At 44.5% G+C, this 16288-nt stretch overlaps 2 protein-coding genes and 1 long non-coding RNA gene across 3 annotated transcripts; 2 read left to right on the plus strand and 1 right to left on the minus strand.

The window, feature by feature from the left end:
- Positions 1–136: 136 nt before the first annotated feature.
- On the plus strand, positions 137–2099 carry LOC130381564 (uncharacterized). Its single transcript, XR_008895436.1, has 3 exons — positions 137–221; positions 477–626; positions 2054–2099. It is a non-coding gene; the product is annotated as an uncharacterized LOC130381564 (long non-coding RNA).
- Positions 2100–7811, plus strand: tmem243b (transmembrane protein 243, mitochondrial b). Its single transcript, XM_056589223.1, has 4 exons — positions 2100–2417; positions 2737–2787; positions 3256–3360; positions 3544–7811. Exons 1-4 carry the CDS (start codon positions 2340–2342, stop codon positions 3661–3663), a joined length of 354 nt encoding a protein of 117 aa, XP_056445198.1. The 5' UTR covers positions 2100–2339; the 3' UTR covers positions 3664–7811.
- dmtf1 (cyclin D binding myb-like transcription factor 1) lies at positions 7771–16234 on the minus strand. Its single transcript, XM_056589218.1, has 18 exons — positions 16090–16234; positions 15792–15862; positions 14789–14895; positions 14414–14509; positions 13909–13994; positions 13551–13668; positions 13120–13196; positions 12574–12731; positions 12113–12145; positions 11751–11860; positions 11129–11357; positions 10626–10777; positions 10066–10269; positions 9312–9388; positions 8742–8927; positions 8445–8651; positions 8194–8287; positions 7771–7860 (listed from the first exon to the last, which is right to left on the minus strand). Exons 3-18 carry the CDS (start codon positions 14886–14888, stop codon positions 7826–7828), a joined length of 1962 nt encoding a protein of 653 aa, XP_056445193.1. The 5' UTR covers positions 14889–14895; positions 15792–15862; positions 16090–16234; the 3' UTR covers positions 7771–7825.
- Positions 16235–16288: the final 54 nt, after the last annotated feature.

Genomic DNA, 16288 nt, shown 5'->3' on the forward strand with positions numbered 1-16288 from the left:
TAAATACAAGATTAACCTTAAAATAGGGCAATTATGCTATGAGGCTATCGATATGTATCACGCTAATATCATGTGATGGTAACAGTAGGACGTGTTCCGCATCGACCCCTGGGGGGCGGGCACAAGAATATCACTTGACAGTTTTGAGCGTAGGGCCAGGCTAGTCCCCTACGTTAGTGAGAGAGATACCTTCCGTTAGTTCCGTTAGAAAATACAGGCAGGTGAGTAATTGCTTATTATACCTTAAATACCACATTTAACTTCACATGAGATAGGTAACATTATAAAGTCCTATACTTTTAAGTACCAACGTGGCAAATGTTCTTGAATCTTCATCTCTTTCTGTGTATGAAGAGATCGTGACAAAAATGCTGTTTTTACTATATTAAATGAACTCTGTTCACTCTGTAGCCCTTTCCTGCCAACAGTCCTGAGCGTTTATTATCGGCTCACAATTAACCGCACTCGCCTTTTAGCAGCTTGGAGCTGTCCCGGACCGTTCCCTTTAACGGGGACTTGACCCTACTGTGTGTGTCTTCAAACTTCGGTCTGCTACGACCACAGCACCAGTATCATCGGGGAACCACTTGGACAGACAGACAGAGAGAAAGATCAGCACACAGCGGGTGAGTAAGACACAACAACCCATAGGTTTGTTCATACTCTGCCCCGATAGCTGGAAGTGCTTGAAATGCGTGCTAAGCATATAACCAGCCATCACTAGCGGTGGCCTAGAGAAGGTTATGATGGGTTCAGGTGGCTAATGGAAGTCCCCGTGTAAAAATAAATGTGTGTTAAATGTACTTTTGATGCGCACCCTTTCACAGCAGAGGACCAATATCCTCGTGTTCTTTGTGGACTGAATACATAGTATGTATGTATCTGCAATGTTCCAGGACATTCACAGCCAGACATTAGCCGGGAAAGCTATCCACCTACCGGGCTAACCTGATAGACAGTGGGGGGTTTGTTTACCTATCAGTCGCTGTTTAAACATTGGTGGTCCGTCGCTTTTTTTTTTCTTTTTTGCCAATATCTCTTTTGGAGACATTCAGTAACTGTAGCCATCAACAAAATCATACAAATTGACAGGTTTACATTTACCCTTTTATCTTGCCCTCTGTGTTATAAGGAGGGGGGATTTCATGGAGGCTAATGTAGATGTGCTTTTCCCCCACTTGGGTAAAGTAAGTCGACGGGCTCCATTCATACGCCTTTTGGATCACAAGGTTCCCTTGGAATGTAGCTCTGGGCCAGGTTTAACCTGCCAATAATGAGGCTGTTGTTTTTCCGTATTAGCGTTGATTCTGCTGAGAGAGCACTCTTCGGTTTATATATTCCTTTTCCTGTCAACCATGGTCACACTCCCCTTTTGGAAAGTGGTGATTCTGCATTAGAAGAAATAGTAAAGTTGTAATGAACAATACAGCCCAAATAAAATAAAACACTTGACATGCTTGCCATGCTTAGTTGCCTACTCTGAGGCAACTACTGGTACTCTCATATTGTTCGGTGATGACAAATCGACCCATTTAATTTGTGTTTTGGATGGAAAAGTAAAACATGTAAAAAATATTTTTATACATCCATTCAGGAAAGATCTGCGAGATGCACAAACGCATTGCAGTGCGATATAAGCTGAAAAAGGTTAGGCAGATGTCAATAACCCAGTTACAATTTCTGCTCCAAGACCAATGATGAATTAGGGCTATAGAAAGTGTGAATATATTCAACAAGAGGAAGTAAAAGTTAATCTGGATTTTGACTTTGGATACTTCCTGATTCGATACTAAGCTTGTTGGCTAGGCCCATCGTGACTTCGACATACCTTCCTTTGTCGTCCTTAACAGATTTGTGTGAGATCGCATGACTTGGGTGACGTATGTTTTGATTTGCCAAAACAGCCTAACTGATAACCTTGTGTTGCTTCACACCTGGCCTCACAATGGGTTACTGACGCAAGATGGAAAAAAAATGCAGACGTGCGTCGCATGGCGATCTCTCTTGCATGAACTGCAGTGTATGCTCACTCTTGCCCTCATCCCCCACATAGGTAAAGGACCCAGCCGCCCGCCAACCCCTCCCCCCTTCCCCCCCCCCCCTGTCCCCCTCCATCGCCATGACGTCACCCCGAGTGGTCTGTTGACGTCGCCGTTATTTCGGGACGCCCATGGTGCGGCGGCGCGGGGGTGTCCGTCACCAAACGGCATGCGGATCGCCGCTAGCATGAAGCTCGAGTAGCGGCTCCCGTCGCCGTCGCCGTCACCCTGTCCATGGGGAGGAGGAGGAGGAGCTGAAGTGTTGGGTCGGGGAGGTCGGCGCCGTCTCGTCTGACAGCCATGGATGACTTCAGCGGTAGGACCTACGGAACCAGTGGCCTGGACAACAGGCCCCTGTTCGGGGAGACATCGGCCTGGGTAAGAGCGAGGACTTCGGGGGTGGGTGTGTGGATGTCTGGGTGGTGGTGATGGTGGAGGCGCCGGATGTGTTTCTCAATAACAGCCCTGGATTGTCTATTGTGTCCCATCTGCATGCATGTGACTGTCTGTGTGTGTGTGCGTGTGCGTGTGCGTGCGTGTGTGTGCGTGTGCGTGTGCGTGTGTGTGTGTGTGTGTGTGTGTGTGTGTGTGTGTGTGTGTGTGTGTGTGTGTGTGTGTGTGTGTGTGTGTGTGTGTGTGTGTGTGTGTGTGTGTGATCACAAGCTCAACTGCTTCTGTTGGCCTCTTTTGCCTTCAGGATCGGATCATCAACGTTGGTGTGGGTGGAGTCACTACTCTGTTTGTCCTGGTGAGTCCTCTCTCTCCCGTCATCACTTCCAAGGGCCCTGCCGGGACCGGCCTCGGCTGATGGAAGTATCCAATAGGATTATGCCGTGGCTTGCAGCTAAATATTGTTCGAATATTTTGCGTTTCAGCTCGGAAAATTGTAGGTTCTTTAAAAATAGTAGGGGTGGGAATCTCTTGGCACCTCATGATTCAATTCCGAAAATATTGATTCAATGCAATAATTTTAAATGACGGTGCTAAAATTATCCCTCTCTGGCGAACAGAATGTTGCAGCACTCAAACAAATATAAAAAAAACAATAACATTTTTTAACAGTATCGTCTATCTATCTGTCACTCATACTTATCTTTAACAATGGCAGTGACAGGAATTGCTGTGACTGGTGTTAGTGGACAGACTGGCTGAACAAAGTGGACCATTCCTGCTTTGATAATAACCTCCATGGTGGATTTATTTCCTGCTGTCGTAGGTGACTGTCATCAGTTCTTTTGTGTTCCCATCGCTTCCCCCGAGGGCTCTCAACATTTTCTTTGCGGCTTGTATTCTTCTGATCTGCGGCTCTACGTTACTGCTGGTGAGGAACACACTCACATGTCTCTCTCTCTCAATCACTCACTCACTTCATTGTCGACTGCATTTTGTACATAAGCAAACCTTCTATAATCAATGCTTCCTTTCTGTATTTTTTTTGTTCACCCTCCTTCCCTCTTCATCCCTTAATCAATGAATGCTCTTTCCCTGGTCTCTCCCTGCCCAGATCTTCTGGTACCGCCAAGGGGATCTGGAGCCCAAGTTCAGGAAGCTAATCTACTACAAGCTGGCCTCCATCGTGCTGCTGTGCCTGTGTGCCAACCTCTACTTCCACGGGGTCACGTAGGTGTGGCTCTTAAGTGGGACCCATGGACCCCACAGATGGGCGGGCACGCACACGCAGCAATAAGGGGGTCAAGGCAATGGATGGGTGAAGGGTAGAACATTCAGGTGGTTTACTTGGTGGAAGGTCTCCAACGTTAACCGTGATGTCTACCAATGGAACCAAAGGATAAAATACCCCCTCTGCATTCTGAGAAACCTGGCGGTTCCAAATGACCAATTCCATTTTTCCAGGGGGAAACTGAAAAGAAATGAAGCAAAGGACTTGGTGAGACCACTCGAGAGGAACACTGCCTTAAATGCGTTGCACACACCGCGACCACCGCGCACGCGCGAGTGTGTGTGTGTGTGTGTGTGTGAGTGTGAGTGTGTGTGTGTGTGTGTGTACCGGCCAGTACACTTGCGGACAGTAGCTCACGTGACTCTTGATCATGTGCACTTCAAGGATCTTTCATAATTACACCAGGGGACCGTTGCGGGTGTAGTATATAAGTCTACATCAGTTTTAGATGTAGCCCTGTTTACAACAATGACACACGTTAAAGATCATGGTGACTCTTGAGAGGGCTGGGTCGAGTATTGCTTGATCCAGTCAACATTGCTGACTTTCAGACTCTAGAGGCATCGCCGGTGCCACGGTAAATCCCATTGGCAGACTTAATTGTGATCCCTAAACCACAATGGCTCATCCCCCAAATGATGACTATGCACACGTCCAACTACTCTGTGAAGGAGTATTTCTTTGGTACTGTTATAGCACACTAGCTAAAGATAGACATATAGTCTTCCGGTTCTCATTTCTAATTTTACATGGAGGCCGTCTGTTCTTCCCATTGCAACAGATAAGATACAGGGTACATTCTACATAATGTATTCTTATTCCTGTCCCATAATCATAAATGTATCTAATTAATCTTTCCAATGGTGCACATGCCATATTACGTTGGCTGCCAATGCTTGCACCAAACGGAAGCTGTGCCCAACACGTATGTTATTTTAGCCATAGGAGCGTGCATGTCCACCCCCAAGCTCTTTATAACCTTCTCTCACTCAGGCCAAAGCACTGCATCTGTGCACACTGTAGCACCAATGATCATTATGAAGTAAAGGAACCCATACACATCCCATCCCAGTCATCTTTAAGTAAAGCTGCATTTCACAGGGTCTTGAAGGATCGATTACAGAGCTCTGCTCCATATTTTGCGATCTCCATGATCAGATCAATCTATTTTTTGCACTTCACTTGATATACATATATATATATTGCCATATTTCTCTTTGTGTATGTGGCTGTATTGCTCCTAGTCACATTCTTGATATTAAAATATTAATAAATGTGGTCCCACAGGATTTATTCGGAGCAGTGGACAGTTGGGTGCTTAGGAATAACCCAGACTCCCGCTTTGTTTCTTAAGATAGTCTACCTGAATATGAAGGATATGCTCAAAGGACACATCTATGATGTGTGCCTTGGTTAGCCAAAGCACACCTGGACGTCATGATACACCTTCATGTTGTAATGCTTCAAATCAATGCAAATGTTAATTTGTTTTTCGGAAGTACTTCAATTAGATTTTCTACTTTTGCATTTCAATACACTAATGTGAACAATGTGGAAACCCTGACCAAAATAATTTGTTCTTAGGCAAGTGGTAACCTTTACCTACCAATTGGTAAAGCCAAAATAAAGATGGATTTGTTTGAGGAAATTTGAATATGAAGACCGTGAATGCTACCTATGATTTGAAATTAACAGCCCTGAAGAGCACCGTAGCAAATATATCATTTAATCATGTCAATGTTTCCTTTGCAAAAATCTTTGCAAATTCTGTGCTAACCGTACATGTTTTATCACAAGTTAGACTTTATAAGTCTAGGACCAAATCAGCATGTTATTCTCACCAATGTTCTGTTCAGTGATAAACGTTCTGCCACAAGGCCATCAGTGGCCAATCTTAAGTTTGATTCAAATGGGGAACCATCAGAAGACACAACGACCTAGGGATTGTCAGAAACCATGTGCTGCTTTCTACTCGACATTTTATGGAATTAAGACTCCTGTACCCTGTGTTTTTAACTCAACACTTTTTGGTCTTCTAAATATTGTAAGATAATATTCCATGTAGGAAGCACAAGACCTCAACGAAGTGACACAATAAAACTCATTCTTTATTATACAAAACAGTTTCACATGGACTTGTTTTTCTGCCAATGTTTTCGTCACTGGTGTTGACACCTAGGTGCGAGACTAACTTGCAGCAAATGTTCCTTGAGTCTGCACGTGCACAAGCAACTCAAATGACCACTGGCTGTTGCAAAAAAAAAGAAAAGGGTTAGGATGACCTGTAGTGGTTTGATATGGTAATGCATTAATGATAGGAGCCAATGTTTCTGAACCAAATGTGGTCTTTTGGTCAGTGGCAATAGGTTTGTCAGCATTGGAGCTTAGTTAAGTTATTTTTAAGGGCATTTGTATTCTGAAAACATTTTTTTATAGTAACAAAAAGGGTGTAACGCTATGCTTGTATGTTTGCCAGAATATATATTTTTGAAAGTTGACCAAGTTGTCCCCCTAGTGTATTTTATATACCACATTATTTCTGATCTCCAGTGACCAAATCTTTTCTTCTCAGCCTTAAAATTCAGCTTGTTGAATTATCACTTATTCCCAGTTTTGTATTACAGTTCTCAGGTTTCCATCAATGTATTGTTGTATTGTACATCATGCTGGTGTACCTGCCAAACAATTCCATACACAAATTCCTAACACTTCCACATTTTCCCAATATTTGTTGTTTCATCCCATTAGAAATACGTCAAATACATGTGTCCAAAAAAATGTAAAAGTAAATTTGTTCTGTAACACTTACTATCTAGTCCTCACCGCTAGCTATGCAAGTTCATCAGCCATACACTTGTGGGGTTAGGTCAAAGGTGATAAATCACTTGTTTCGTAATGCAACAAGAACTAACCTAGACAAACTAGGCATTCTAGGCACATGCCTGTTTAGGGACCATGTAAAAAAATCCTATGCATTTTCTATTTATATATTACACACACACACACACAGGGACATACATAAATACATAATGATTTTAACTCACTCATAGGAACTTCAACAGTTGGTGGTGTTGAACCAGCAACCTTTTAATTTGTTCTTACCCAACTGTCATGGAATGTTTCTACTCCCTGTGTCAATTTAAGACTGGGTCATAAATCAAGACCTTATCATGATTTCTCAATTGATTACATGACACTTTCTAACCCTAAAATGGTCAAAACAGTCTGCCTAAAATTGCTATATACTTCATGTCCCTCAGTTGGATTGAGTAACGTGGATTCTTGATGGATATTCAATTCATGATCACATTAGCGTCCTGCCCTTATTCAGAATACGTTAACATGGACTGCAATGTTCTGATGAATATAGCAGGATTGAGACAACACTTGACGTTTAACCCTGAATCCAGATTATTCCAAAAGTATTTATATTCAGAGACATGTATGAAGACAAAAATAACCCTTAACCAACCTGAACTAAAGTCTTCAGACTAGAAACATGAAAAGGGGGATTATAAATGGAATAATTCCATAAGCAACACTATATGAACACCTTCGTAGAAATGCAGTCTTAGATTAAGAATAACATTAATCGTCAAAAAAAACACACGTCCAAGTCCATGTCAATCAATGTAAACAACATTTCCAATTGAACGGATCACTCAATACCTTAAGCAAAATAGTACGCTATTAGCACCCGAGTCTATCAACGCTAATAAAAGTTGTATGTTTTTGCAACTTCATAGAAATAATGAAAAAGAGAAAGGAAGAATCGTTAAGAAATGGTTGGCGTTAACTTAAAGCTATAAATACGTATGGAGACAGGGTTAGGGCTACTGGTGACCTGATTTAGCGACATGGCAAGTGTTTATCAGGTGCTAGCAATAACATTGCTTCCCAATGGGGTTTCAGTTGTGAAGCTTGGTTACTTTGCTATGCTGGGGAAAAAAACCCAAATGAAATAGTAGAAAGGAAATGTAGTGAATTCGGATGACTCCTGAGTTTCTTTTGTTTGTGGGGGGGGGTGGGAGACAACCTCTCGTCTTCAGTCAGGTCTGGTGTTGAGGTGTCAGCGGAACGGGGGTGTCCACCCCCGCCACGCCACTCAGTCTGATCCTTCCTGGTTCTCCAGGATCGGATCTGACGACGGGAGAAAAGCCCGGAAACAAACATTGAGCGAAGAAGCGAGCGAGCGAGTGCATGAAGTGAACAAGAACAGTGTTTGTGTTTGTTGGAGGTAAAGGATACCATCACAATATTGAAGTTAGTTTGATAAGATATTGCATTAGTGGTTTCCATAACTGGCTTTATGGAAAATGACGTTCTACTTTTGATGCGTCTTAAACCAGCAGGTCCAAGGATGATCTCATGTTCAACCAGTCGATAGCCAAGCGGTCCTCAGCCAAACACTGGCGTGTATGTGTTAGTGCGTGCGTGCGGTTGTACACGCGTGTCTGTGCTTGTGTGTTTTACCCGTCAGTGTGCTGCTGATGGGTGCAGAGACGATCAGCACAGTGCTGCCGGGGGCAAGGGCAGAGGTCTCCTCAACAGACGTGGAGCTCAGGACCTGAAGCAGACATTGCACCGAATATTCTCCATCAATACAATACATTATCTATAAATATGATGAATGTTATTTTGATCCGATTCCTTTGAAAGCACTTATTGTTCAAGGTTCGAAGTTAACGTATAGTGGTAGAAAAACAGCCAATCATAGTCGCTACCTTGTCAGCAAAGCCGTCTGTCATTGGCTGAGCCTCCGATGAAACACACTCATCACCAACGAGGAGGCTGGAGGCCTCAAGCCCCACCTCCTGTTCCTGTCCCGCCGTCTCCACAATCAGCTGTGATTGGCCGAGGGGGTCCGAGGAGGAGGGGTCAGAGGTCACCGTCTGGATGATGACCCCGTCGCTGGAGCAGAGGCCCTCCGCCTGCGACGAAATAAAAAGTTCATGACAGACAGACAGACAGACAGACAGACAGACAGACACAGACAGACAGACAGACAGGCAGACACTTACGGACAGGCTGTGTAGGATGATCTGGTGCTCAGGCGAGGAGGGCGAGGAGCTTGTGGTCAGGGTGACGGTGCTGTTGCTGCCCAGGCCGAGAGGCAGGCCCTGGCTGGTGGACAGACTGAGGCCCTGATTGGACGTGGTCTGGAGGTAGTAGGTCCCGGGCGTGCCGGTGGGCTGCAGGTGAAACGACTAAAGGGAGAAAGAGAGAGAGATTCATTCATTAATAATGATAATCAATTATGAATGTTCTTTTTCACTGTATATAAATCATTGATATTTGTATTATATTTGTATTATATATATATATATATATACACTTTTTTTTTCAAACTATATTTTACCTTTTATTTATCTATTTTACGTTTGTGTTTGGGCAGGTTGAATGGCATTTTCCATGCCATGAGGGAGATAGAGAGAACCTAATATCAGCATCTCACTGGGTTGGGTCATCCACCACCACTTAGGCTGTGAATTAATAATGAGGAGTTTCATCGTTTCCCGTAGACCACAGTGAAACCTGCACTATGCAACTGTAACGTGTGTGCGTTTGCGTGTGTGTGTGCACGTGTTCACCGGTAGGATCTCGAAGGTCTGCAGGGCTCCGGTGTTCAGGGTGATGGTGTCTCCGTCGCCGGGGGCAGCAGAGCCGTCTGAGGGGATGGGGGGGGGGGGGGGATTATGACTAAGAAAGTAGGGGTATCTCTGACCTGGCAGGTAAATTATGTCATTCAGGACGATTCGTTCATTCTGTTCAGTGGATCTGCTTAACACTGTTGTGTTTACATTTAGCCAGTTAGAAGATGTTGAAACCCAAAACACACAGAAAACAATTTCACTTCATAACTAAAAAAAAAGGTTTTATCTGGGATTATTTTTGGATGACTTCAGTTCCAGTTCTTCAAGGAAGCAGCAACGATAAAACCACTACAAGCTTTCGGTTGCCCTAACACATGTTTCTGGTTTAATAAAAAACACATTAGCTCAACAGCAATTGAGCTCATGAATATAAATAGCTCAATAAGGGTGACATATTATACCGCCAGGTGCAAGTGGGATTAGCCGTTACAAGCAGTTTTGAAAATCTGCCTCTTATGACATCACAAGAGGGCGTGTCCACCTAGATGTGTGCTGGATACATCAGTCTACCAGCCCTACCCAGTGGACTGTAGCACATCTGGCTCATCTATCCGTCACACAGGTGGACACGCCCACCTGTGATGTCAGAAGAGGCCCGTTTTCAAAACGGCTCGTACCGGCTAACCACACTCACACCTGGTGGTGGCTAGTGTCGCCTTTTGACGTTTGGGAGCGCGCGACGCGGACCCACCCAGGTGTGTGATCTGTAGGGGGATCTGGACCGGGATCTGCAGCGCTGCCACCGAGCTCGCCGACGCCCCGTCGTCCCCGCCGACGGCACCGCCGCCGCTCTCGTCCAATCGCGCCACTCGCAGCGCGGCCGAGGAGGCGGGACTCCCCGTGCCGGCGTTGGCCTGGGAGGACTCCATCAGGTCCTGCAGGACTTCCAGTAGGACTGGGGGGGAGGGGGGGAGACAGAGAGAGAGACACAGAGAGACAGAAGGAAGAGAGACAGACGGATCAGGGAAAAAATTCCGTGCTGCCTTTCAAGTTGTATTTTCTATCCGAGAATGAAACAAGATTCCCTTTCCCATATGGCGTTATTGACACACATACATAAAAAACAGACACTCAAACCATTACCCACACAATGTGAAATAAAGTTAGCAGTTTATCTCCAAGTCACGGTTAATATAAGGACAACTCAGAATAAAAACGTTCACAAACAACGAAAACCTTTTGCTACTTTTAATTTTTTTTTTCAAGAACATCAATGTTTGGTACATTGCGATTGGCTGCTGGCGGTCTTACGGCTGAAGGGGATCTCCTTGTGATTGGACACTTGTCTCTTGATGTTCCACCACTTGGAGCGCAGCCACTGAGGCGAGCGCACGCTGCTCCAGCCCCCGGCTAGCTCCTCCCACCGCAGCTCGTTCTCCTCCTCCACCTGCATCTCCATGATCCTGGAGGGGAGCCACACACACACACACACACACACACACACACACACACACACACACACACACACACACACACACACACACACACACACACACACACACACACACACACACACACACACACACACACACACACACACACACACACACACACACACACAGCATGTTTAATCTGACACATAAAATGAACTTGAATTCGGTGTGCACCCATCTTCCCACGTGTGAACCCCCCCCTACCCCCCAGGTGTGCCCCAAAAAACCCACTTAGTCATGCACCCCCCCCCCCCCCCCCCCCCGCCCGCCCAGGTGTGCCCCAGCCCACCCAACCCACCCAGGTTTGCCCCCCACCCGTACCTGCGCACCAGGCCCAGGTCGTCCTCCTTGGTCCACTCGGTTCCCCCGCTGTGCTTCCAGTTGAGGTAGTTGAGCCACTTGGAGCGGCACTGCTTCTCCGAGCGCGAGCGCACCCGCTCCGCCACCGAGGCCCAGGACACGCCCCCGGTGACGGCCACGCCCGGCGACACCCCGGCCATCTCGTACACCACCTCGGCCAGCCGCCGCTCCTCCTCCTCGCTCCACTTGCCTGGATATATATATATATATATATATATATATATATATACGGTATATATGATTTTTTTCAATTGTATTTGTTTTATTCATAAAATGTTAGAAATAGAACAGCTGGATACAATTTTGTACAGTATTTTCGATTGGACCGTTTTCTACTTGAACATTTTGTGTAATTTTTGAAGGGGACAATTCAAGTTGTCAGTTACAAATTGTTTATTTTGGAGAGAAATGCTGAATAAATGCATCTTGTTTTCAAACCAAGAGATTATTGTTTGAATAATCGTGATTTCAAAATTGACCAAAATAATCGTGATTATGATTTTCTTTCCATAATCGAACAGCCCTAGTGTGTACCCATACCCAGTTGGTGAGGAGAGGAGTGAGAGAGTGAGTGAGTGTGTACCCGTGTTGCAGGTGTCCTTCATCAGCCGACAGCGGTCCTTGACGGACGAGGCACTGCGGCCCAGTACCGCCCCGATGGTGGCCCAGTCGTTACCGTGCTTCTTCCTCAGCCTGGGACACACACACACACACACACACACACACACACACACACACACACACACACACACACACACACACACACACACACACACACACACACACACACACACACACACACACACACACACACACACACACACACACACACACACCCCTAATTTAGACTGATTAATGTGAATGTGACAAAGTACATCAAGTACAAACACATATTTCGGATCTGACATTTGGCATTAAAGCAGAGATATAAAAGCCGCCACTCACGTTTTTAGTTTCTCGATCTCTCCGTGGGTGTACCTTCCGGGAGAGAGGAGGGGACAGAAAGTGCAGCCGTTAGATCTCCTGTACTCCAGTAGCAACGGGGCACAGACTAAACGGACCAACTGTCCAACTGTCGGAGATGCAAATGAACACCGCCACACTTTCTAGGTATGTCTTTGTTTTTAAGTCTTTGATTTATTTTTATGCTTTACTATAGAATGAGAAAGAGAGGACGGTATGGGAGATAGAGGGGAGGACATGAAGCAAAGGTCCACGGTTAGGATTCAGACCCGGGTCGCTGCGTTCAGGATGGGCCTTAGTGTTCCGCGCTCTACCCGGTGCGTCACCGGGGCGCTCCCAGTTTCTAGGTATTTCTGTCATCCTGGCCCCAGCTTCTCTGACTCAAACACCCGGCAAACCGCGCACGCCGAAGCCCCCCGCCGCTCCGAGCGCCGAACACTTACTTGCCCACGTGGTTGCTGTTGTCGTACATGCGCAGCACGCGGCGGTACACGGCGAACAGCGGCCGGTTCAGCCCCCAGGCCACGCTGCGGTAGAAGTCCTTCCGCTCCTCCTTGGACATCTCAAAGATGATCTCCGCCGGGTCCTCCATGCCACGGTTCTGTGACGCGCACGCACGCACGCACACACGCACAGACACACACACACACACACACACACACACACACACACCTTGATTAATGACAATAACATTATTATTTGGTAGGATTGACAAGACTGGGTTAAATAATTGATTGATGAAATACGTAATTCCGGTTCTTTGGTGGTATAGAAACAATTAAAAACTAAAGACAGAGAGGTCAATTACATGGCCAAACATCACAATAATAGGATTATTTAGAACATTTTTAATAAAGAAAAACAATACTTTACTTTATCAAATGTATATCCACGGCTATTGAAATAATTTTTTCCTTGAAGAAGACATGAGGCCGCCATCTTTTATTCCCAAACCTCCCAATGTTGGGTCCTCAGAACGCCCGGCCTACCTTCACGTAGCGCGCGATGTTGCTCATGAGGATTTCAACCTCCTCCTTGGACCACATGCCCTGCTTCCACGTGTGGCCTACACAACGCAAAACACACATTGAGTTTCTTCGACCGACGGTTCATCCGTCTTTAAAAGAACCCACCCTGCAGATCTGTCTGGTCTATTTCGAAATGAAGGGACTAGAAAAAAAAATATATATACCGGTATACACATTTAAGAATAAATAAAACAGATGGTCATTCTTACTAATTCAAAGTAATTTAGACCATAATTTTTAGACCCTGGTATCCAAAGTGACTTACAGTGGATCTTACATAATGTCATTGAGGAGCAAAGCAAGTAAGAGTAGGCTGGTGATATCAGGGATCAAACCACAGTACAATGCTACCACTCTAGTAAGACACACTGTGTGTATTTGTGTGTGTTTACCTTTATTGGCCAGCGTGTCCTTGTCCTCCTTTGTGGTGAACCAGGCCTGGCTGACGGGCGACACGTCATCGCTGCTCTTCTCCTGAGAAGGCAGGGACTCTGCTTCTACCTGCAGGATCTACACACACACACACACACACACACACACACACACACACACACACACACACACACACACACACACACACACACACACACACACACACACACACACACACACACACACACACACACACACACACGAGACCAAATTCCACCAATACATTTAAAGCTACCTTATTTTTTTTATTTGGGACAAATAAGAGAGCAAACACCAAAAAAAAAAGCTACTCAGCCTAGCTGCTTGGCTTCCACGTACCTGAATCTGCGCTACGCTCCCCTCCGTGAGGTCACTGTCTGCCGTGGCGGTCATGGTCAACTCAAAGCTCTCGTCATTCTCTGACACTTGGGGATGGAGGACCGAGGGACAGAGCCAGACGGATAGACAGACTTATGTTATTGGATTTATTCTCAGCAAATTGGAAATACATCTTATTGTGTTACAATCAGGCTTCAGTCCTCAAGTCCTCACAATATTGATTACAGTAGAGCCCATTAAACATATTCATTCCTTAATACAAGGAATGATAAGGGCGTCTTCCCTAAAAAAACATCATTATACAGCTGCTGAGAGTTTATACCTTTACTTTTACCTTTATGTTACCTTCATGTGAAAACCAGACCAATGGACATTTTCCAGTTGAAAGCCCCTATCAAGCTGCTTCTTAGAATATGTAAAGCACGATCAAATTACTTTTCAAGTGATGTGAACATCTGTACGAATCCCTCGATTCGTAGGTTATGAAAGATAGTGTGTTTCTCACGAGGTTGGCTGACCACAGTGAACTGTGCTTCCTCCGAGTCCTCCAGCTCGTCTGTGGTCAGGCGGATCTTCTTCTGAAGAGGCTCAGAAGCCTCGTCTACACACACAGACACACATTATTTCCACAGAGCCGAAATGACGATAGCAAATACAATCACGGCAATATAACTGTCATCATTACTATTATATTGTATTATTATATTATTTTGTATTTACTGTCCAACAAATTAATATAATAGCAAATCAATTAATATGAATATATGTTCAACTTATTCTAAGAAAAGCTACGAAAAATATGTGTGTGTGTGTGTGTGTGTGTGTGTGTGTGTGTGTGTGTGTGTGTGTGTGTGTGTGTGTGTGTGTGTGTGTGTGTCACCAATAGGAGGGCAGTGCAGTATGAGGCTCCCATCGCTGTCCCGGGTCAGCGTGACAGAGTTGACCGTCTGTAGCGTTATTTCCTCCGCCTCCGCGCTCATAGTTCACCTAGCAACAGAGAAGATAAATCTAAGTGATGACATCATCATAAACTGATGACACTGGGTCCACTTTAAGAATGAGATGGGGATTTTTTACCAATATGTTAGATGAGCTAGACACTGATCAACGTATTCCCAGAGATAGGATTGTGGTTAAGCATATGATAATTGCAATTGTAAGCTAATTTATAAAATAATATTGACACCCCTAATATCAATCTAATGTGAGTGACTGTTTGTTTTGGTGTGTTTTGTTTTACTGGAATGGTGAATAATACCTTCAATGACGATCATAAACATAATGATTGTATAACTAACCCTAACCTTGCAAACCTGAAATAATACTTTGCCACCTTCATAGAAGTTAATATTTTTTGTGTTTGCATTCAGTTATTAAGAGCAGACTTAGTTTGAAATGGATATTTCGGATGAAACGTAGGGCGAGTTACGCTTTTTAATATCTTTAAAAAGGGTTTTATTCCGAGTAGAAAATATTCAACCAATAATAGAGCAGTTATTGAATGGATTGCTGCGGATGGAAGTGAAATACTAGATTGTAACTTTATGTAGGTCTAAAACATCAACATCGTGTTTTTTTGCTATTGCCATTGTGCAGCAAAATCGTGTATTTATCTAGATGTATCACGTCCAAATGTAAATACTGCTATACCACACTAACAATTGTCATCCAAGTAGCCAGCCGGCTAAATGAAAGAAGACGAAATGAAAACAGCGACGCCATGTTATTGCACAAGGTGATGCTTATGGCGATTGTGTGCTATTGATCATGTCGACATATCTGCGGTTTGGTAGTCAATTCTTCCGACCCGAGCGTATGTATAAAGCTGCTCTGCTTCAGATCCCAAACAGAAAGTGGATTTTAGTTTTGATTTGGCTACTTACTTCCTGTTTTTGGTCCGGGGACTTCGAGGGGACCAGGATGAAGGCAAATGCCAGGATGGAGGCTCGGCCGTCTGAAGGCCACGGGGTTGCCAGATAAGTAGGGTACGAGCATGATAAGATAACACAATTATCGATTTTTCTTATTATTATGAATATTTAATTGTTTTATGTTTCTATTTATGTGTGCACCCTTGACACACATGTCGTTTGCATCCTATATTTTTTTAATTAAGATGATAAACAACGTGGTAATGTGATGTGGTGAATCATCCTCCAATCACCCTTAAACAATGCTTACTATTGCAGCATTTCTTTCAGGAACATAATCAACCCATTCAAGCACAACTTATTAATTGCATGAAATTACATAGACTTTTTTGACACCCAGTAGGGATAGATGTATACGTTAAAGAAAACATATAACATATATTGCTGATTTTAACATTTTAACCTGGCAACCATATGTACCTCGCTTAAAGGTGCCCGGGTAGAAACCT

The sequence above is a fragment of the Gadus chalcogrammus genome, chromosome 4 (genome assembly GCF_026213295.1).
Source record: "Gadus chalcogrammus isolate NIFS_2021 chromosome 4, NIFS_Gcha_1.0, whole genome shotgun sequence".
Classification (NCBI taxonomy): Eukaryota; Metazoa; Chordata; class Actinopteri; order Gadiformes; family Gadidae; genus Gadus; species Gadus chalcogrammus.